The sequence below is a fragment of the Neopsephotus bourkii genome, unplaced genomic scaffold (genome assembly GCF_033783945.1).
Source record: "Neopsephotus bourkii isolate Nb327-2 ecotype Australia unplaced genomic scaffold, CSIRO-AGI_Nbou_v1 NB_42, whole genome shotgun sequence".
NCBI lineage: Eukaryota > Metazoa > Chordata > Aves > Psittaciformes > Psittacidae > Neopsephotus > Neopsephotus bourkii.
Window position 1 is genome coordinate 917,119 of NW_026900559.1, and position 21,994 is coordinate 939,112.

The 21,994-nt window shown below is 40.3% G+C and overlaps 1 protein-coding gene across 2 annotated transcripts in view; it reads left to right on the forward strand.

Annotated features, from left to right (window-relative positions):
• Nucleotides 1-21,994, forward strand: part of LRP5 (LDL receptor related protein 5) — a 126,619-nt gene that overhangs the window by 15,403 nt on the left and 89,222 nt on the right. For both annotated transcript variants that reach the window (XM_061346848.1, XM_061346858.1), the window contains exon 2: nt 11,306-11,702. In XM_061346848.1, coding sequence (XP_061202832.1) covers nt 11,306-11,702 — 397 coding nt within the window. The remainder of the gene's footprint in view (nt 1-11,305; nt 11,703-21,994) is intronic.

Below are 21,994 nucleotides of genomic sequence, written 5' to 3' on the forward strand. Positions count from 1 at the left end.
ATGCATTTGTTGGAGGTAGAAGTAAAATGTCTTTTTCCAGCTTAAGGTTTGCGCCTTTGGAGTTAATGTAACATCTGGAACTAGAAATTGGAAACAATTCAGATCAGAAACAAGCATACCTTTGTCAAGCCTGTATTTGTTCAAGTCCTGGAGAAAATTTACAAGCCAAATGTAGAAACACTGTTTTATCCATTAGAAGTTTGGAACCATCATTGCTGCATAATCTGCTATTATTGGCCAGACAGCTGTCTGCCAAACCAGGGAGGAATAAAATAAACCGAAAAAAACCCAAACCCAAACCCCAAAAAACCCTGAAAAAAAGAAAACCCTCAGCCTCCAAACCAAAACCAGAAAAGAACCTTGCTCCCATTGGCATCCAGAACCTAAAAAGGGGACACCACGGGTTTTTTTTCCATTCTTGGGTTTACCTGTTACTTGCAACAGGAGCTGTGTTTAGATGTCCAAGGAAGTCACGCCTTTGTCTGCGTTATTCTATGTCAGATCATGCACATTCGCATGAATCTTCATTTTCCTCTGTAGTTTTAAAACTCTTACTGAGCCTGACATGGGGGTTAGGGGAATTTAAAATAACAACAGCAAAATTATTGCCATGTACTCTGCATCACAGAATGTGAAACATCCAAGTGTTGGGTTTTTTCTCCTGCCATATCCCTGGTCCCTGTTTTTAAGCACTGCTTTTGCACTTAGCCATTTGGCAAAGCCCAGTGCCACTTCTGCTCATTCTAAAATCAGAAAATACCAGAAATCTAAGTGGACAGACTGTTTCCAATTTTTGTGGGTACAAGCAGAGTTCCATATTAATTCTCACAAAGAAGACTGTCATGAGTCAGCTGACAGATAGCTCCAGTGCGGTTTGAATATGGTAAACTGTGTTATGGAGTTGAACCTAATGACCTATAGTATTAGACAAAATACAAGTTTGTGATTTAAAGAATCCTTAAAGAAAATATGAAACCTTCTTACTGACAAGACAATGGAAATACTTGGTATTACAGAATGATGGGGGTGAGGCACTGGCACAGGTTGCCCAGAGAAGCTGTGGCTGCCCCATCCCTGGCAGCGTTCAAGGCCAGGCTGGACGGGACTTGGACCAACCTGATCTAGTGGAAGGTGTCCCTCCCTGCCTGTGGCAGGGGTTTGGAACTGGATGAGCTTTAAGGTCTTTTCCAACACAAACCATTCTGTGATTCTATGAAAGCTGACAGTGGTGCAGGTCAGTAGATCACCCATGTGTATGTGATGGATCTCCCTCTGCTATGCAGTTGCTCATACGAACACAGGGTTAGACTCAAACATCACAGTGCAGACCTGTGAGGTCCTGTTGCTTAGCTGTTTTTAAAAAAGCAGGAAAGTTTTTACTTTACTTGTAGGGTTTACTGTCTACATGTAGAGTGGGATTTGCAGTGGGCCTTGGGAGTTTTGCCCACCATCACTGAAGTTTGATGGAAGTTGTCAGTTTATCCTCCCATGGAGTTCAGTGCAGGTTATAATCTCCAACAGCACCAAATAAAAAAGTTGACTTTTAATATTGGAGGATGCTCAGACTAACAGCTGTTTTCAAAGTGCTAGTTTTCAAAGCTTCTTGTTGATGTCTGGAGCAAAATGCCATAATCCCCAGTAGATGGTATATTTGCATTTAAGCTGTCATGTGCATTGTGGGTCTTGAGTAGCAAATTGCAGCAGAATCCTCAGAAGAATAAGCAAGTTGTTGTGAACAGTGTAATTCTGCTTTTGGGAAAGTCCCATGTGTGTTTTAACCTCTGTAAAATGCTCGGGTGAGAACCTGAGGTCAGGAGGAGGTGGGGGCTCAGACTGCAAAGATATTATCTATTTAGCATTAGCTAGTCAGGATTGCATGAGGCTGCAGCCCTCACAACTGAACTTGGCTGAACACCAGTTGTGCATTGCACAGGGAGAGATTGCCAAGAGCCAGTTTTGCAATAATGTTTAGAAATTGCCTCTTAACAAAACAGAAAAGATGAAAATTGCCTTATGCTCTAGTGAATGTGTTCTCCTCTAAATAAAACGGTTAAAGTGCTTGCGAGTCTTACCTAATGAGTATCTCAGCAATTTGATGTGTCCCTAAATCACAGCTGATATTCTATGTTTTGTTTAGTTTTTCTGCTAAACATGTTCTCTATGCTGCTTGGTGGTCCGTATAGTGTTGGCTGCTCGTATGGACTTGGCTGTCCTCCTTTCCAGCTGCTGAACTGTGTTAAAAGAAGATGAAATATGCTGTTCCATGTAACCAATTTCAGTATTTGCTACAGGGGTATTAAGGACAATCTGAGAGCCATTGCCTTGTGCACCAGGAGGGAAGTTCATGTGGCGTGCTTAATGGGTGGTCTGTGGGAAAAGACAGAAGAGTTTGAGGAACCCTCCTTTAGAATAATGCGTCCATAGAAAAGTGATCTTAAAAACATGTAACTTGCTTCCAGGCTCTGCAGAGATGGGAGTGCACTAAATTATGCACACTGAATCCAGTCATTTGGCTTTTCTGGTATGTGAAGATTTTTACTTGAAGTAGGTAATATAGTGAGAAACAGGATAAAACAATAACGAGTAAGTTCAGAGTGTGCTGTTGGGAGACTTTTGAAACGTTTTATTGCTATCCCAGACAATCTGAACAAATCCTAAGTTTCATGATTTGTAGAAAGCACCTTTGCTGGACTTTTTCAGAGCATGCTCTTTAGAGAAGTCCTCTTGACCAATGGAAATGAAGTAATTCAGGCCAATGGAGATGAAATGGTATATAATCAGTGCTATATTTTGTTGTTACTGTTAACATTATAATTTAAAAACTGTAGTCTGCCAAACAAAACCAACAGTCTGAAGTCGATCTCTTGTCTTCCTAAAACCCTGTCATTACTGGAGGGGGGATGAACATGCACAGTCCAGAAAACACAGCAAGATCTACAAAAAACGTACTGCTTGTTTTATTAAAAAAACAACCCAAAAACCAAAACAACACCAAAACCCAACAAACCTAAAAGGTAGCTAGGAGTTTATCTAACAATATTTTAATGTTAGTATTTGATAAAGCTACTAAATTCATCTGCTCTAGGAGGGCAGTATGGACAGTGATGTGAGTATTATGTTACTGGGAGAGTTTTTAAAACTGTTTTGTGTAAGCCTGAGCATAGACACAAGCATAGTCAAATGGTAGTGGGAGTTCAGTCCGTCGAGCTCTGATGAAACTCCTTCACTGAGGCAGGAATTAGTGGTACAAAAGCCATACCTGGGGAATGGTTATCTGACTGCTGTTAACAATCACCTGCTATAAGCAATTCTGCATCTTCTGTAGTGTGCTCCAGTATCTTCAGAGCATGTTTCTCTCTGCATCGTCTCTGCGTTCTCATCCCCAGCAATGAAAACCATAAAGCCTAACCCCATCTAATTTCTTCAGTGTGTCCTTTCTCCACTGGCTAGGAATAAATGATCTTCAGCCTCTCGTAAAAGCATTTACTGCTTGGGACTGTTTACTGTTTTTTTAATCTCATTGCCTTCCCAGCTCCTCTTCTGGATGAGAAGAACACACACACTTCGTATGTTTTCCAAACCCAGTTTTGGTTGTGTTTTGTTGGTTTTTTTTTCACACACATATCCCCTCCGCCCCCTATGCTTGTGGCTAAAGCTGTGTCACTTCTTGTAGGTACACTGACGGATGAACAGCCTCCCTTTTATTTTACCATTGTCTGATGGCAAATAGTTCATGGAGATCCTGGCTGTCCTCTGGTATTAGCAGCGATACTCAGAACAATACTTAGCACATATGAAACTGGCACGAAATACATTTTATAATATGGGATACTAGTCTATACTGGATTATTTTGAACTGGTTTACTCCTGCTGTGACCATCTAAACAATTTAAAACATAGGCTGGTAAAGAGTAAAATTTACAAAAATTAATTAACATCTGTTGCACACAATGCGTATAAATGTGGTTTAAAATAACATTCCTGTTTCCTGTTGAATTTCAGACCTTGATTCTACCTAAAATCAGATAAAATGAAAATGAATCTGCCTTACCTAATAACCAGAAAGCTTTCTTTCATGATTTGGAGAGGGAAATTATATTGATCTGCAGGGTTACAGGAATGGAATGAAATTTGAGGAAGAAGTATATTTTTCTCTTAAAATAGTGCTGTAACCCTGCTGTCACTAAATAGCTGTTCCTTCACAGTGCACTGACCCACACTCACTCCCTGATTCACAGAGAGAAGTCTTAGCCATGTCAGGAATGAAAAGGTGAACGCGTCATGGAGCCTTCTTCTTGAAGATCTTCAAGTGCCTTGCTCAAGCATGAGCAGGCTTCCCAGCAGCCCTTTGAGATAATTAACAGCAGAAGGAAGGGTATGTCTGTAGTAGGTGGAATGATTTTTACAAATCTTTGGGCTGAAGATCACTTGGGTTCACTAAAGGGGTATATGTGGGAGTGAAACCGAGGAGCCCTGTGCTCTACAAACTGCTACCAGCTACCTCTGTGTTGCAGCAAGGGTATGCTATAATTTAGTAATTACATTGGGAATTCACCTTATCTACAGTAATGTGTTTTGAGGACGAAAGCAATAGCCCTCTATTTTTTGGAGTCCTTGTACCTGGCAAGTTTAAACTCGGGGTGAGTATGTAGAGTTACTACAGGAAGATCAACATTTAATCTACTTTTTGAAGTCGATGATTCCGGTTTCTCTGCAGCACCTGCCAATAAAAAGGACTGGGGTTGAGAATGCGCAGTATTTAAGATGGAATCATAGAATGGTTAGGGTTGGGAAGGACCATAAGTCATTTAGTTCCAACCTGCAGATCATCTAGTTCCAATTCCCTGCTTATTACAGGACAGTTGCATTAAGAGTAAAATGAACTTCAAGTATCTGTGGGATTTCTACATGCTATATTCTCTTCTTGCCTAGCGAGGTCTCAGACTGAGTCTTTTAGTTGTGCTTGATTTTTGAAGTCAGGTTTGGCTAAACCGACTACCTTCCTTTTCCTTCCATGACCGAATCTCTCTCCTTTTTACCCTTTTTCCTGTGTCTTTACGGCTCCTGTAGTGTCTGTGTGTCCTGGTATGTGAGCTTCCTGCTGCCACCAGCTGCCATCTCTCTCCCCTTGAGCTAAGCCATGAAAACTGGGGGTAATGCCCAAAGGGACGACAGCACGTGGAATAACTTTATTCCGTAAATGTTTATAAGGATTCGCAAGCTACTCATCAAAATTCTAAGCCTTCTTATGCTCCTGAAGAGTTAGAGCTGGACAAGAGCAATCACTTTGTGCTGTAGAACTGGTTTCTCTGATTAATTTATGGCTGCTAGAACCCTGACTACATGGTCCTGTTTCTGCATGGCAGCTATTTTTAAGTATAGAAGGCTGAGGCATGCTTACTCCATATCCTGTCTTGGAGTTTCCATAAGACTGTACACCCTTGGGTGCAAAAGTTTTGACATTTGTTTTTTACCATCTTGTGTGCCTGTGGCAGGGGTGTGGGGAGGTTGTTTTTGTTCCTTGGTAATGAATGTTTTTGCGGTTTGGGACATTGACTGCTGCAAGAATTACATGTTATTCTCTCTGTCCAGCAGTACAGATGGCTTAACCGCAGAGGTCGCCTCTGCGTTTGCCCTGTTAAGAATTGAAATAATATTTAAAATTTAAGTTGTTGCACGTACTGTAATTTTGAATGGCTATTTTAGCTTGTATGCTTATTAAAATGAGATCTTTGTTTTATGTTGTGTACCAGGATCCCAAGATCCTTGGTCACTTCTTTTAAAAGCACGGTTAAACCTTTCCATGACCTTTGGCCTGATTTAACAGTTCTTAAAGAAAGCTTTTCTCCTGTGCTGTACATAGCATTCATGTGTATTCTATGCTTCTGGTGCTTTCAAGAGTAGGAATCATGCACATGCCCCCTTATACTCATGTCATTCTAGTGTGGCTTTAAGGGGAAGGAGGCAAAATGTAGGCATGTCGACAAGCATCAAGCAGTAGTGTAACTTTATAAAACTCTCTGTCTCAGCTTGTCTTAGAACTGTTGCAACTTTGCAGCTCACCAGCAACTGATGACAAATGCTCTGTTGATACAACTTATGATCATAGAATCACAGAATGGTTTGTGTTGGAAAGGAACTTAGAGTTCCAACCCCCTGCCATGGGCAAGGACACCTTCCACTAGACCAGGTTGCTCCAAGACCCATCCCACCTGGCCTTGAACACTGCCAGGGATGAGACACAGTGTCATCTTAGCCTTGATATATAAATGAGTTGAGCCCTGTCAAACTGGTTTTTAGAGCTATTACAGAAACTAATAGCAAAGATCATATAGTGCAGTTTTTAGTTGCTTGTCCTACATCACTTTGCTGAGGCTAATGAGTGCCTCTGAAGCACCTAATAAAATTTAAGTTCTGTGGACGGGAAAAATGAAAATGTTAACGCTGAATTCAGAAGCAATACATTAGCCTGTTCTGTTGGAAGGTAGTTACAGCTGGGCAGGTAGCATTAGGCTTCTGTACTCAACAGAGCTTATGTTTTTAACATTAAAAAAAGAAAAGAAAAAGAAGAGAGATTATTGCTGCCTTTTTATGTATGGTGAAGTGCAGAGGAGTCTAAGCCACCAGACATTTTAAAAAATGCTTTTTTGTATCACTTATGAATGGGATAGAGATGGTGGTAAGGGAACTGTAGTAGATGTACTAAGACTGATATTGTTTATAGTGTTAACCAGATAATTTATACATTGTAGAATGTACAAATCCTCCAGTCTTATGTCTGCACAAAACAGCTTTCCCCATGCAGGGAACAGAATATTTGCCCAAGAGCATTCAGGATATAAAGAGCAAAACAAAGCTGAACTTATACTTGATTCCTAGCCAGTTTGATCAGGAGTGTTTCCTTTTCTCCAGTTAATAGGCTGATGAGAACCTCTGTTGTCCTACTGCTGTGCAAGGAGCCTCTGTGTACATAGCTCCATTATCAGGTCAAGGGGGTATTTTCCAGTTAGCAGAAAACCACTGGAAAATTGGTGGGTTTTTTTGAATAGAAATAATATGTCTTTCTAGAATGAAGCATTGTTGATCAAGTACTACATGATCCACATGTGAATGTGCAATTGCTGCAAAAAGTCTGTAACTTTCTACAGTTTAGGTTGTAATCTGTTTAGAGTTAAGGGATTTCAGGTTCTTTTTTTATTTCGTTCTTGCTATGTCAAAGGATTGTGAACTCCAGCTATGTCCGGAGGTTTTCAATATTGCCTGTTATGGAAAAATATGAACTGTTCTAATTTTACCAAAAAAAGAGTATAGAACTTTAAAAAACCCCTATATTAAAATATTATCCTTTCAGTTGGTGGTAATAGACTGGATATAAACAATTTGTCCGCCACATTCATAATTTATCCTGTTACTGTTTATTATCTTCTCCTTTCAAAATAGAAGCTGGCCTTTCCCTTTTCAAGCAAGTTGCAGTTATCAGCAGTATGGCTGGTCAAAATAGAGCATAACACTAAGTGTTCCTTTAAAAGTCTCCTAACTTTTGAACAGTGGAATAACTTCCTAAGCAAGGGATGTTGCCTCTTGTGTAACAGATAAGCTCATTTGAAGGTAATCAAAGTTATTGCTAGGTTTTTTTGGGTATCCCTCATCCTTCCATCTCTCTTAATTGGCCTTCTAGTTTGCTTTGGCAAGAGTTGTGCTGTAAAGAATTAAATGCGCCAAGGGTAAGAATATTCTCTGGACCTTCAAGCCCAGTTCAGGAAGAACAGCATGATTTGAAAGGAGATTGGTGTGCACCTTCTTGGAAAGGAACTCTTGAGTCTACATATATATATGGGATTCAAAATAAGAAACTTGTACTGTGTGTTGGTGGAATGATCTCGTATCTATGATAGTTTGTTGATAGGATAGCAAATCAAGTTTTTCGTCAATTGGCCATTTGATTTGTTGCCTTCTGAGGTTTGTTGGTTTTTTTTTCCTTCTCGTTCTACTGCCTTAAAAACCTGTTGGTTATAATCACATAGAGTATCAGTGTGCCTTTGGAATTGTTAAACTGTTGAGTTTAGTAATTCTATGAAGCTAAATGCTATGCATCTGTGCATCTAGAAAATTATCTGCCTTCTTGATTGCCTTTTTCAGATTTACTGCTTCCTAACTGGGAAAGCTGGAAATTTGAAGTTCTGTGAACTTTTCTTGGGACATCTTGGAGCTTGCTTTGCAGCTTCAACTAAATACTGCCTGAGCTAGCTTTGCCAACTAGTGAGCCATCACATCCTGATGTGATAAATGTAAGGCCACAGAAACAGAGCATTTAATCGCTGTTATGACTTATGTGTTATTTTTAAAGTTGGGAGACCCTGTCCTTCTTCAGCAGCTTTCTAAGAATCAGTGTTGAGATCCAATTACGAGTTTTGATCACTTGGATGCGGGGGGGTTCCCGTTTTTGTTTTTTTTTTCTTCATAAACAATTTTTATAAAATCTGGACTTAATGAACAGGCCAATTGGGGAGGATCAGAGAAGTGAGTATGAGTTTTGTTCTTAAAAGGCCGTTCTCAAGAAGCAGTTTACACTGGTGTATAAATGCAGTAGAATTTTAACATGATTGCAAGCAGGGAGTGTGATTTCCCCACTGGGTGTTCATAGCCAGCGCAATGTGGCTGCACTTCAGCCAGGATAACTGTGTAGCACAGAAGATGTATACATCAGTGGGAAAGAAATCTCTAGAAAGGGATTAGATTATTGTTTGTATCTGATCATTAAGAAGCTAATTAAGAAGCTGTTGAGGTGCTCTGAGATTGATTGGACTTGATGTTTCAGGTTCCTTTTTCTTTTGTAATAGCATTAGTAATGGCTTCAGCATGGAAATATCTGGCTGAAAATCCGTCTATTCATATTCCGCAAAACACATTTTTGGGACGTTTTGGGTCCTTTTTTTATTAATTTGTACATAGAATTTTTATGGCTTTGATATTTGGCTGGATATGGGTCTGGTTTTGTGAGGCAGTATGCATAACTTGAGAAGCAGTCTGCCCCAACAGCCTGCTAACATCAAACTTTCCAAGTGTTCAAATGGTTTGGTACAGTGCCACTTAAAATTGACATAGTTATGGGGAACCAATGAGTTGCAGAGAAGAAACCAAGTACTTTGCATTGTAGACATTTTTTCTTCTGTTTTCAATAACTAACCTGTCGGGTGCTTTTTCTAGTGTTTTCAAAGATGACAGAGAGGAGGACTTGGCAAGTTAGGAAATGAGAGAGGAGTAATACTGAGACTTCATTTCTTAGGAAATAATTCTCCTCATGCTGTATAAACTTTCCTGAGTTAAATATTGTAGAAAACAAAGATATTGCGTTTTCAGTGAAACATTTATGGTAACAATTGTTTGTGTTCTTTGCCATCGAAGATCCTCAATAAAACCACCAGCTGATTTAAATTTTCTTTATTACTTTCATCAGCATAGACTTCCTCCAAGAAGAAAAACAAGGCCACCTCCTTCCTGACTCGGGTGGGTGGATGTGGGAAGAGAAGGGGATGTGTAAAGAAGGGGGAAAAGACCATGCAGAATAAAGATGCTGAATTTTTATGCATGTTTTTCATCTGAAGCTGAGGTGTAGATTCTGAGGTCCTTGGCCTTCCCATAAATATATACACTGTTGTCAGAGATGTATTTCACTTTGGCCCATGCAGTGGCACACACACTCTAGTGAGCATGTAGCTGGAGCCAGAGTTTGTGAAAAAGCCAACAGCACGTGGTGAGGCTGCTGGCATAGCAGAGCTGGAACTTAGACCTGTATTGGGGGTGCTGGTTGGTGGGAAGCTCCCCATGATCCAGCAGTGTGAGCTTGCAGTCATTGTGATATGAGCTTGCACATATGGCTGCTGCCTTCCCCAGCCATATCTGCAGGTAACTATTTTCCTTGTTTACTGCTAGATGAAGAAGCAAGCCTCTACTTTTAGGAGAAAAATTAAGTGGTAAACTTGGCCATCGGTGTGGCTGGTATGGTTGGGGAGCAATGTATGTCTACTTAATGTCCACTTCTGGAAGAAGCAGTTGGGCCAAATCATTCCTTTGTCTCTGAATCATTCCTTCTCCCCCCATAGCAGATCCTTCAGAGGATCTTTACAATCTCCCTCTGCTAGAGTTTTGTAATATTCTGCATGGCAAGTGGAGGGAGGATTTGTAGGACGCACACCTTCACAACTTTCCTCCTCACAGTGTTGAGGGACAGCCTCAGTTTTAAGCACAGGTTTATCTCTGCGTATAATGGCAGATGAGATCTGATGTGACAGTTAAGTCATCTTGTCTTGGTAAAATCTCTACTGGTGTTACCACTGCTTTTGTCTTACTGTTAGATCCAAATCAGCGAGGTTAACTTTCTTGCCTATCATGAGTCTCTTCCCCGATCTCCTTCCTTTCTGCCTGTGAATGCCAGTGTTATCTGCTAAGGTCATGTCATTATCCAACTGAATCATGCAGACAAGAGATCTATAACCTGTGCAGGTACTGCTGGAATATCTCTGTGGCTGCCATTTTGACCTATCTTGAAGATTCCCATCCCTTTTGCATCAGTCATAAGTTACCTTCCCTTTCAGAGCCTTCCCTGTCATTCAGTACTAGGACTCTAGCTTCCACCACCCACTTAAAGCTTCTAACAGCAAGAACCTTTGTCCTTTTGCTCTGTCTGCCTCTGTCTGTGGGCAGTCCCCACAAACTTCCACAACCCACATCTTCATCTTTCTTCAAACTTTTCCTGTAATTTCTTTGTTGTGGTTCAGGGGAGACGAAAGTAGTTCTGAACCTCCGTCGCAGTGTTTGCTGTCTAGGAGGTCACTTGGTAGGAGTGTTCAGGGTATTGTATCTAGTCATGTTAGCTTTCAGCCTACTACTAAAAGTCACCAGAACTTGCCTTCTATGTATGATTACTACTTCAAGTGATTGAATCAGGCTTCTAAACCATGGAGATTTAATTTGATCTAAGTCTGGGTTTATGACTGACAGAAGGTATCGTTGAAGGGCCTCAGTTTGAACTCTTAATTGTGTTGAAGATGCTATCAATATCCTGTAGCTATAGAATTGGGCCTGCTGTTCCCTCTGTCTTTTACTCCTGCATCTGACATGTGGAAGGAAGAATTTTTTGGGTCGTGTTCATTTTTCTCTCGTGAAACTTATCACATTCCTTCTGCTGTACTGCCTGTCCCGCTAACCTGGGAAAAGAAATCCTTCTCTGCCCTATTCCTACTTGGTGCTTCAACATCTATAAATGCCAGTAATACTAACGTGGTTTCCTTTTTTTTCCCTGTAGCATCTCCCTTTCTGCTTTTCGCCAACCGGCGGGATGTTCGACTCGTGGATGCTGGAGGCACAAAGCTGGAGTCCACTGTTGTGGTCAGTGGTTTAGAGGATGCTGCTGCGGTTGACTTCCAGTATTCGCAAGGCATTGTTTTCTGGACAGATGTGAGTGAAGAAGCCATCAAGCAAACTCACATTAACCAAACTGGGAATGTGGTGCAGAATGTCATCATTTCTGGTCTGGTTTCCCCGGATGGCCTGGCTTGTGATTGGATTGGGAAAAAGCTTTACTGGACGGATTCAGAAACCAATAGGATAGAAGTAGCTAATCTGAATGGAACATCTAGAAAAGTCCTCTTCTGGCAAGACTTAGATCAGCCCAGGGCAATAGCTTTGGATCCTGCTCATGGGTAAATATTAATTTGACTTAAATGCTTAAATGGATACAGTGGTGATAAATGTGGAGTTTTTAGCTCTGAAAAAGAAACATAGCCTTTTTTCAGTTTGCGTTTTCCCAGGGTATTTTTCTCAAGACCTGTAGCTGAACATATGTTTGAGCTTAAATATTTTGTGGCAAGAAATAACAGCCAAGACATAGACCCAAAAAGAAAAATACGGCTGTTCTTAGGTGCCAAGCCAAGTATTCAGTTTGATTGCCTAACTTATTCCATTGCACTTCCAAAGAGTAATTAATTTTCCAAGCCCCTTTTTATTGTTATTTTCTTGGTTATCCTGTCTTGCAAGCTAACTTTTTTTTGATATGTGATACTGTTCAATGTACCTAGACAGCAAGGTGTGTGAATCTGCATGAGTTTAAACAGGAATTCTCACTTGCTATGCTTTGGTAAACAAAGTCAGTATATTTTTAAGTGGCAATGTTGAATTATCATCTTTGTGCCAGCAAGTAAAAGAATCCAGGTGACTCTGGATTCAGGGGGCTCTTGGTGATCTAAGGTGACCAGGTAAGGAACAAGGGATGTGTTGCTTCTAGGGTTCTTGGAAATACTTGGATCTCTGTCTGGTTCCTTCCTCCCTCTTCAATATTCTTCACCATTTTCCATGTGCTATTTACTAACCGTGTGCACAAACAGCACTGATGTTGTGTAGTTTGGGCCCCATATTCATTGCAGTGATGATTGAATGTCTGCTGTGCTAGATGAGTGAGGAGTTATGGGTAAATTAATTACATAATTTATTATTTAATGTATTTATATTATTTATATGAATTATCATTTATAGGTTTATGTATTTATACATAAAATACTTACAAGTACTAGGTGAAACTGTGTGGACCCAAAGAAGAAAAATCCTTAGTTTTATTCACTTGTCAGAGGCTGTAGCTGCCTGTATCCTTCAGATAACTGGTGGAAAGGTACAGCTGTAATCAGTAAAAGGGAAAGTGACTTTGTTGGACCAAAGTACTTTTCCAGAGAGGACCTTGTCCTGTTAATTCTGACTTCACTGTGGATGCCTTTAAGGTGAAAGGAATTCTTCCCATAGGGAATGGCCATATGGAAGTATATTAAATTAGCAGGAATCCTGTGTGTATCCTGACAGCAAGTAATATATGCAGAGTTAATTAATGCTGAAGACTAACTTTAGATCTGGAGTTCACTAGTGTAATTTAAAGAGCAAATATGTTGTTAAATGGGGTATTTTATACGGAAGTACATAGAGAGAATGGAATGGCACTTTCTATGAAATACCAACACCAGGTTGACATTTTGTAAGCTGCTGTAGTTCCTTGTTTTTTGACTGCTTTCTTTAAGGTGTCCCTGGTCACCGCAGAGGGGTTGGAACTGGATGAGCTTTAAGCTCCTTTCCAACCGAAACCAGTCTGTGAGTCTATGATTATATGATTAAAAAAATATATAAAAAAATTTGAGAAGGGACAGCTGTCAAGGTTAAAAAGTTGTCAGTTCAGGGTCTGAAATGAAAAACTTCAGTCATGCCTAGCTGTTAATCCTGTTTCCTTAGTGCCACAGCAAAGAGCCAGACCTAGTAATTGTTCTTACATCACTCACAACTGTGTTTATAGCAGCACTTAAATAAAACAGCAGTGGTGTTTACTGCCGATCCTCCAGGACCTTGGTCTCACACAACAACAGTATGTCGTGTACTTACAGTTAAGCATGTTGGCTTTCTGTTTAGAAATCATTGGGATCTGAATGCTGAAGCCTGATTGTATGATCTGATGTAGACTGAGGCTTTAATTTCAAAGACTGTGAATGGTAAAATGTTTTTAGCAATGTATCGTCTGATCTTACCTGCTTTGGACTGTTTGAGAGGTAGGAGAATACTTAATAAAAACCTGAGACTGTTGCAAATACTGGACAGGAAAAACATAGTATGGGTAAAGGTTAAGCTTTTTAGTAACTCTTACTTTCACTCATAGCTACTTAGTTAAAACACAGAAGATACCCAAGGTTTGTGTGAAACGTGATTACTGCTGCCTTGAAAACAGAGATTAGTTTCTATGTTGTGTGTCTCTGTTTAGTGATTAATGTCAAGTATAAAATTATTTTGAAGCTCTTGATTAATGGTTTGAAACACTGTAATGAGGATGAATGTAGAAGTAGTACAGTTGTTTTCTTAGATGTAAGAAAAATACTCAACCATGACATTGGTTACGAGTCATATCCAGTATCTTGGTATGGCTGTAATTTCTGGGAGTTGGAAAGCTTTTGATATGTTTGTGGCCAAATTGCTACAAATAGTCTCATGCATGAGAAACTTGAAGTTCTTGTGGGAAGTGTTATTTACTCTGATTTTTCAGATGGATGTCCTAGATGGTGACAGCCTTTCCATAAATGTTTCATTGGTCTCTTTTACTTATTTCTCCCTTTTCCTGCTCATACATATGACTAAGGAGCATAAATTGCTCAAAGACCATTTGCGTGATTTGAGAGCAGAGCTGCTGCTTCAGACAGGAAAAAGAAAAACAAAACAAAACAAGGTGATTTACCTTTTTTTTTGTTGTTGTTGTTTTTTAACTCCCCAACTGGAATTGCATGGGGCAGGGATAGAAATGTGTAGACTTCATTAATTACCCTGCAGAACTCACTCCACTGTTAGCAGTCTTGTTGCCACAAGTTCTGTGATTTCTCATATCCTGACTCCTGGAGACTGGGGGCTTCTTTGCTCCATATACATTTAGTCTTAAGTAGTTTGGTAATAATCATGGTATTCTTATCTTTTTAATTTCTACACTATTTCTCAAGGGAGCAGAAGGAACAAGAGGATGGCTTTGGTTATCTCAGTGGCACCATGTGTTATGTTTGTTTTCAGGTGAAGTCAAGAATGTACCTGTGGTCGTGAAGCTCTGGCTCTTGGGCCAAAGAGATGGTGGAAGCGGAATTCTCTTTGATATAGAGAACTTGATATGGGTAGTTTATATCTGCACAGAGGCAGTCTGGAAATCATTGCATATGCAACAAGTGGGTCTGGCTGGACTGGCACCATTCTGTTTGTTGTAAATGGGTCGTTTTGGATTAATTCAAAACATGTTTCCATTTTTTGCTTTCATGTAAAATTAAGCAGTAGTATAAACTGAAGTAAGAGTTTTTCCACATAATCTCTTGAATCTGTATTAAAACAGAGTTTTGTTTGTTAAATTATGTTTAAAATTCACAGAATTATAGAATCAGAGAATGGCTTGGGGATCTGAATTTACCTTCTTTCATTTTAAAGTCATTCGCCGTTGTCCTTTCACTACAGGCCCTTGTCAAAACCCCCTTTTCAGATTTCTTGTTGGCTCCTTCAGGCACTGGAAGCTGCTCTAAGGTCTCCCTGGAGCATTCTCTTCTCCAGGCTGAATGAGCCTAGCTCTTTCAGCCTGTAATTATAAGTGTGCAAATGAACATACTTATATTGCGTGCCTTGACAAATTATTGGCTGTCATCTGAGTGTACTCTTTTCCCAAATATTGAGATAAACTGCATCAGCACACTGAAACAGGTAAAATGCATTGCCTTGAGCTAAGTTTACGGTCTACCTGTAAATAGCAGATGGTGGGAGGTATCTCCCAAGCTGGTGGAGAGAGTTGAACAGTTGTTACTGCACCTTTTGATAGGAGGATCTCCTGACTTTTGAGTTGCTACAGCATGCTATTGTTCCCTTTCTTAAAACAAATTGTATTTTTTTGAAATGAGGACCTGGGGTCAATGAACTGAATATCAGCCAGCAATATGGCCTTCCTGCAAAGGAAGCCAACAGCATCCTGGGCTTCATTAGGAGTGTTGCCAGCAGGTCAAGGGAGCTGAGCCTTCCCCTCTAGTCAATGCTGGTGAGGCCACCTGTGGAATAATGTGTCCAGTTCTGGGCTCCTCAGCACAGGAGAGATGTGGACTTGCAGGTATGAATCTCACAAAAGGCCAGACCACAAAGATTAAGGGATTGGAGCATCGTATAAAAGGCGGGGCTGGCTGAGTTGGAATTCTTTACCTTAGAAAAGAGAAGGTTCACCCTGCTTTGAGTGGTGGTGTTGCTGTAGACAATCTCCAGAGGTCCTTTCCAACCTCAAGAATTCAGTGATTTGGTGAAAGAGAAGCCTTTTTAATGCAGGGCTTATGACCTCATGATGTCTTCTCCCTGTCTTGTTTACTGTGACTTCCCTGACCCCCCCAGAGTGATGGTATAATGCTGAGTTTATTATGAAGTCCTTTTAATGTGAAATAATTTCTTTATATATAATATTTCCTCATTTCTTCTCAGAAATGTCTGTGAAGTAAGAGTTATATTTTGTTGTCTCTTTTACCTTATTTGTGACCATGAGGAGCAGTTATGAGGGCTCATTTATCTTGGTTTTCTGTTTTATGTAGAGTTTTTGCATACAAATGTGTGGGTCATTCTTCTAGAAGGGAAAATGCATAACACACATAGCACTTGCAACTCTTTTTTTGTGTGTGTGATTGTTTTTTTTTTTAAAAAACCCAAGAAATCCTAACAGTGCAGTTTCTTTTTCTCTGTCAGAGGTATTTACAGTAATACTGCACTCCAAGTTGAAAATTCAATTCCTAATGCCCCTTAAGTAGTGTTGCAAGTATCTCTTTACTGCTGCCCTCTTTCTGTAGCTTAATGTGTTTGGAAATCTTCTTGAGTCTCTTGCTCCAGGGATTCTTCAGCTCCATGGTGTCATGGCAGGGGGTTGGAACTAGATGAGCTTTAACATCCCTTCCAACCCAAACCATTCTGTGATTCTGTGTAACCTGACTTTTTAACAAGCTTCTGTTGAGCGCATGCTTGTTTACCTTTGAGAAATCACTGGGACATCTTACTCCTTCTCATGTGGGTGAACAGGGAAAAACATGCTTTTTCCTTGCAAGCATTTTATAGCAGTAATATTTGAGCATCTATCAGTTGACAGGCAATTATGTTTTTCCTCTTTGTTCTCACTTGTCAAACAGTATACTATATATATGTAATGGATATGTTTTAAAAGAATAAACCTGTCAGAATAAGAAAGACTGTAGGAAAACTGCAGTGGAGAACCGTGGTTTGGGGTGGGGGGGATGGAAGAGGAGGGAAGGAGGAGGAATGTATATTTGTTTGCTCTGCTTTAAATATGTCTTTGAATACAGTGTGAATGGGTGTGATTTGATGTAATTTTTTTTTTGCCATGAACATCCAGGTCTTGAAGTTCAGTGCTTGTGGGGGAAAAATAAATAAATAAAGAAAGAAGGAAAAAAAAAAAAGGGAATTTGAGTGAGTAATTTGCAGCTCAATGCTATGCAAAATAGCCATTCTTTTCCCTTCTGAAAACAACTGGTGCTATTGAGTTTCACACTGGAGTGTTTGTAATTTTAAAGGTGGGATCGGGGATGTAAGTTTTATGCAGGAATCTAAACTTCAGAGCAATTTCCTGTAAACTCCTGTTTTGTGCACTGGGCTCCTATAAGTTCAAGAGCATTGTTGAAATTGGAGAAGTTTGTGCTGATTTACATCATCTGTACAACTGGCTGCCTTTGTGTAAGCAGGTTATGTAAGGCTTGGCAACAGCACCGCGTTTCAGGAGGTGGAAAAAACATGTGGGCAGCATTGGTCGGTTTTTATGATGTCCACGATACCTTCCAGCGCAGATGGCTGATGGGCTGCTCTTGGAAAGCACGGCCAGGATTCCTAATTTTTGCAAAAATGATGACGAAAGAGGTGAAGCACCAGGAAGTAAGAAGTGACCTGCAGCTTTAAAACTGAGGGGAAATACGGTCTTCGTCCTGTTTTTGCTTCTGCACCTGGAATTATTTTAAACTGAGCTCAGGGGATAAAATAAAAAATAATAGTAATAAAAAAACCCAACCAAACAAACATAAAAATTCAGACCCCTGAGGTGCAGTTTGAAGTTTTACCATCTTCAAACTCTGTTTATTTTTGCAAGGTGGCTTTCAGTCCCATTCGTTTGATAATACTGCACCATTGAAGCCCTGATTAGATGTGGTAATTAAGTATGTGCCAAAACCCGACGACTTACTGGCTGCATTTGAGCTGCATTTGTTTAATTGCCTTACAGAAAGGCTTGGACTAGAGAGCATGGTAGAGAAGCTTGCAGCTACTGTGCTTACTAATAGAGCAATAACAGAATCTTACAGACCGAGTCCAGTACTTCTGGGTGGTAGACTGGATGGACTGTTGTGTGTTACATGTTCTCCCCAATGGGGCTTTGGGTTTTGCTTGACGTTCCTTCTTGTTTCTTTGGTGTAGCAAAGTGCAATTCAGTTTAGGAACAGAATTGGTGCAATTGTTGCAAAATTATTATTAGATATTAAACTCTTCACTTCCCTGCCCTCTCTTCCTTTTTGCTTTGAAAGTCTGGAGTTAAAGGTTAAAACCCTGTGAGGACAAAGACACTTAGGCATCTCTGAATAACTGAATAAAGTAACCCAAGTTGTTCAGTGCTTTCCTAGTGCTGTTTGGTTGGGTTTTTTTAAAGTGTTGATTTGTGATTGCTGTTTATTATTGAATTTTGCTCAGAATTACACTTTTTCTAAATTACTATTCTTTATTAGCTGTTTAGGAATCTATGTTTTAATTTTCTTTTATGGCATCAGTGCTGTTACACTTTATTGACCTGTTGCAGTCCAGGTGGGATGCAAAACTCCCAGGATGCCAAATCTCAGTCCCAAAAATGTGATTGATCTAATATGTCCTAAGACATCAAATACTGGCTTTGATATTTCTAGCTGTTTACAGCTGTTATGGTATGGCCTGACCCAGGGATATTTAGAACTGTGTAATGTACATTGAAAAACACCACTACCAGCAACAAAATCAAGCAAATAAACTACCTAAATACATTTAAACAGGCTTCCGAAACAGGGAGTGTTTAATATCACAGGCAGTACTGGACTGAGATTCCTTTCATAATCTGCTGAATTTTCCTGAATTTACCTGGGCTAAATATTTATTTATTTTTTTTAATAGTGAAATAAAAATGATAGGGATTGCCAATGTACTGGACACCAGCAAAAAAGTTTATATTTGAAAACCAGAAAAATCAGTCCCAAACTGTCAGCTGTCCCAGAAACACTGATGATGTCTAGATTATTTCAAAGTGCTTGGGTCTTGTTGAGCTCAATAAGAAATGGAGACTACTGAGCATGGGTGGTCTTTTGTTCTGCAGAAATAGTATGCCTCTTACCACTCTGAGCTTCTAACAGGTACATTTAAATCAGCTCAATTTAAATCAGTTCCTTACATACAAATGGTGTGCAGAATGATTTTTTTAACTCTGAGATGCCATTCTGAGTTTTTTGCCATGTTCTCCCCCACCCATAAAGCCCCAACCAGAAACATCTAGTGTTTGTATAACAATTGATCTTGTGCCATGGGGAGCATTTGGAAGATGCCAAGTGTAAGTAATAATGGCTACTACTTGAGATTACTAGAATGTATAATTTCTCCAGTGTTTGGCACGCTCTCTGATGAGCAGGGGTAGTGCAAGCACATTCAGTAGTTTTGACAGAAGACTTATTTTCTTAAACAGATCCATGGGTAACTTAAAGGGTAGGTATAAAGCCTTTGGCTTTCTCTTAGTAACTATTCAAATCAAAGAAGCTCTCCCCACCCCAAAATTTTTGTGTTGATGTATGAAAATTCAAGTTACATTTGCAGTGCTGCTTCAGCTGAGCTTGTGTCATTCTTTCCATAATAACTGTGGATTTTTCTTTTTTCTCCAACTTGCCCAAAAGTTTTCGGTCTTCAGCTGAATCTCGGTGCAGGGTGTCACAGCCAGGATGGTGTTTGTGCTTAATTTGGTTTGAACTACCTTTGTCATTCAAAATAGAGGAGGGTAAAAAAAAAAGCAAGCTTAAGACTTTGTGCATTCTTGACAATCCCATGCAGGCATGCATTTAAAACGTGACGTTTTATGGCTTATGAGAGTCTGATGTCCAGTGTTGTGCTGTGCCTTGCGTTAACCAAAATTGTCAAAACAGCCTGTATGTTATGGTGGCAGAAGAAGGATGAAGAGGATGACCCTAGCTAACTGTAGAGTTCAAGGCTGTAATTTGTGAGTGGCTTATTCAGAGGGAGCTGGAGTGAATGCCTGTTTCTGTGTTGAAGTTTCATAGGTGGTTTCAGCTGTGTGGTTGCAGCCTAAGTTGCAGAGGCATGGATTTGACAGGTGGACCATTCAGCAGATAAAGAATTGGCTAGATGATTGCGCTCAGAGAACTGTGGTCAACAGCTTGATGCCATGTGGAGGCCACTGTTGAGTGTTGCTCCTCAGGAGTCGGTGTTGACACCAGTGCTGCTCAACATCTTTGTCAGTGACATGGACAGTGGGATCAAGTGCACTCTCACTGAGTTTACTGATGGCACCAAGCTGTGTGGTGTGGTTGACGTGCTGGAGGGAAGGGATGGGATACAGAGGAACCCGGACAGGCTGGAGAGGTGGGATGATACAAACCTGATGGAGCTGAAAAAGGCCAATTGCAAGGTCCTGCAGCTGGGCCAGGGCAATAGCAAGGTCAGATACAAGCTGTTTTTGGATTGAGAATGAATTGACATAAGAGGGACATGGACCTGTTCAAGCAAGTCCAGAAGAGGCCATTAAGATGCTTAAAGGGCCGGAGCACCTCTGCTATGGAGACAGGCTGAGAGAGCTGGGCTTGTTCAGCCTGGAGAAGATAAGTGGTATGGTTTTAAATAGGCTTACATAGACCAGGGATTCCCACTTCTGCTGCAGGTACAGCTGATCTCTTCTTGCAGTGATATTGAAACTCCCAGTTTGGGGTCTTGTGTTGAGAAAACTGATATGCTATAGTTCATATAATTCATGTAAACCAGACCTGATATTCTGTATTTCACGGCAATTCAGAACCTGCTGCTTGCCAGAAAAGTGAAAAGCTGTTGGAAAAGGGGAAGGGGTTAAATGGAGACAAGAATTGCTCCTGCCATTCCATTGCTTGGCATGCTTTCCTGTGATAGACCACAGGGGTTCTTTGTAGCACGTGAGGGAACAAAACGATTACTTCAGTACGTGCTTGATTACTGAAGAGACTCATCATACTCTGAACAAAGTTCACCAGGAAGATCAGCTTCATGATACTTGCAGGATTGCAGAGAAACACTGCAATCAGGGCAAGGTGGTGACAGAGTAAAAATGATCTTTTATACATTGCATTAAAAAAGTCCAGCTGGGAGAGGAGTGCTTTGAAAGAATACTGCCTGCATTCAGATTGACCTATGTGTTGTCTGAATTCATCTTTATTCTGCTAGCCTTCCTTAGTGGCACTGTTACTTTGCTAATACTGTATACTTTTAAACTTCTGAATGACCAGGCTTTGGTAAGGATTGAGCTTGGTATCTGTTAGGGAGCTAAAATGCAGGAATGTAATTTTCCTGTGACAAATTAATGTGTGAAGTTGAAAGTACTGTTGTCCAGCAGCCTCTGCGTGGCCAAGGATATACAACCATCACCTATGAAATTAAGCAACGGGGTTTTTAGTGGGGGGGGCTCTTGAGATAGAGCTCCTTTAGTATCATAGAAAAGCTGTGAGGGCTGTTTGGCTTACCTACTTTTTTTCCCTTTTCTGTCACCTAAATGCATTATGCTTTGGGGCAGGCTGCTATTTTAGTAAGAAGCTTGAGGAAAGGAATTTAGCTTGAAGGGTAATTTTGGGGATATTTTTTTAATCCTTTTTATTTTAACCTGCCTCTAAGGTTTAATTTGACTTCGCTAGTTCTGTCTCCTCTGTTTTTGCTTTTAAACAACTGTCATGGGACTTTTGATTTTGGTTTAAGCTCCTTTTTAGTCTGTATTTATACATTTCGATATATGTATAGGTGTGAGACTGTCATAGCCATGCAATACAGCCCAAAGTCACTAATAACCAGGTTTTTCTTAATATTTTAATTTCTTTGGAGGTGGTTCAGTGAGCCCTTTGAATATTTCAAGCTAGTGCAGGTGAGTCAGAGCAGGGAACTGATTTGACTTGATCAAAAATGAGTATTTGGCCAGATTCGGTTCACTGTCTGATTCAGCAGCTGGTTGCATAGACAGTTTCTTTTATGTCTGCTTTTCCCTGGCTTCTGTTGTTTGTCAATAGCTGCTTCCCCACACAGTTTGAGCTGCCACAAATTACAGCCTGACTTGTTAAGGAAAACCAAAATGAGCGGCAATTTATATTTATAGGTTGTCCTGTGAACTGGGGCAGTTCAGCGACTGCTGCCGCTTCTTCAGGAGCAGTCAGTCTGTCCTGGCTGC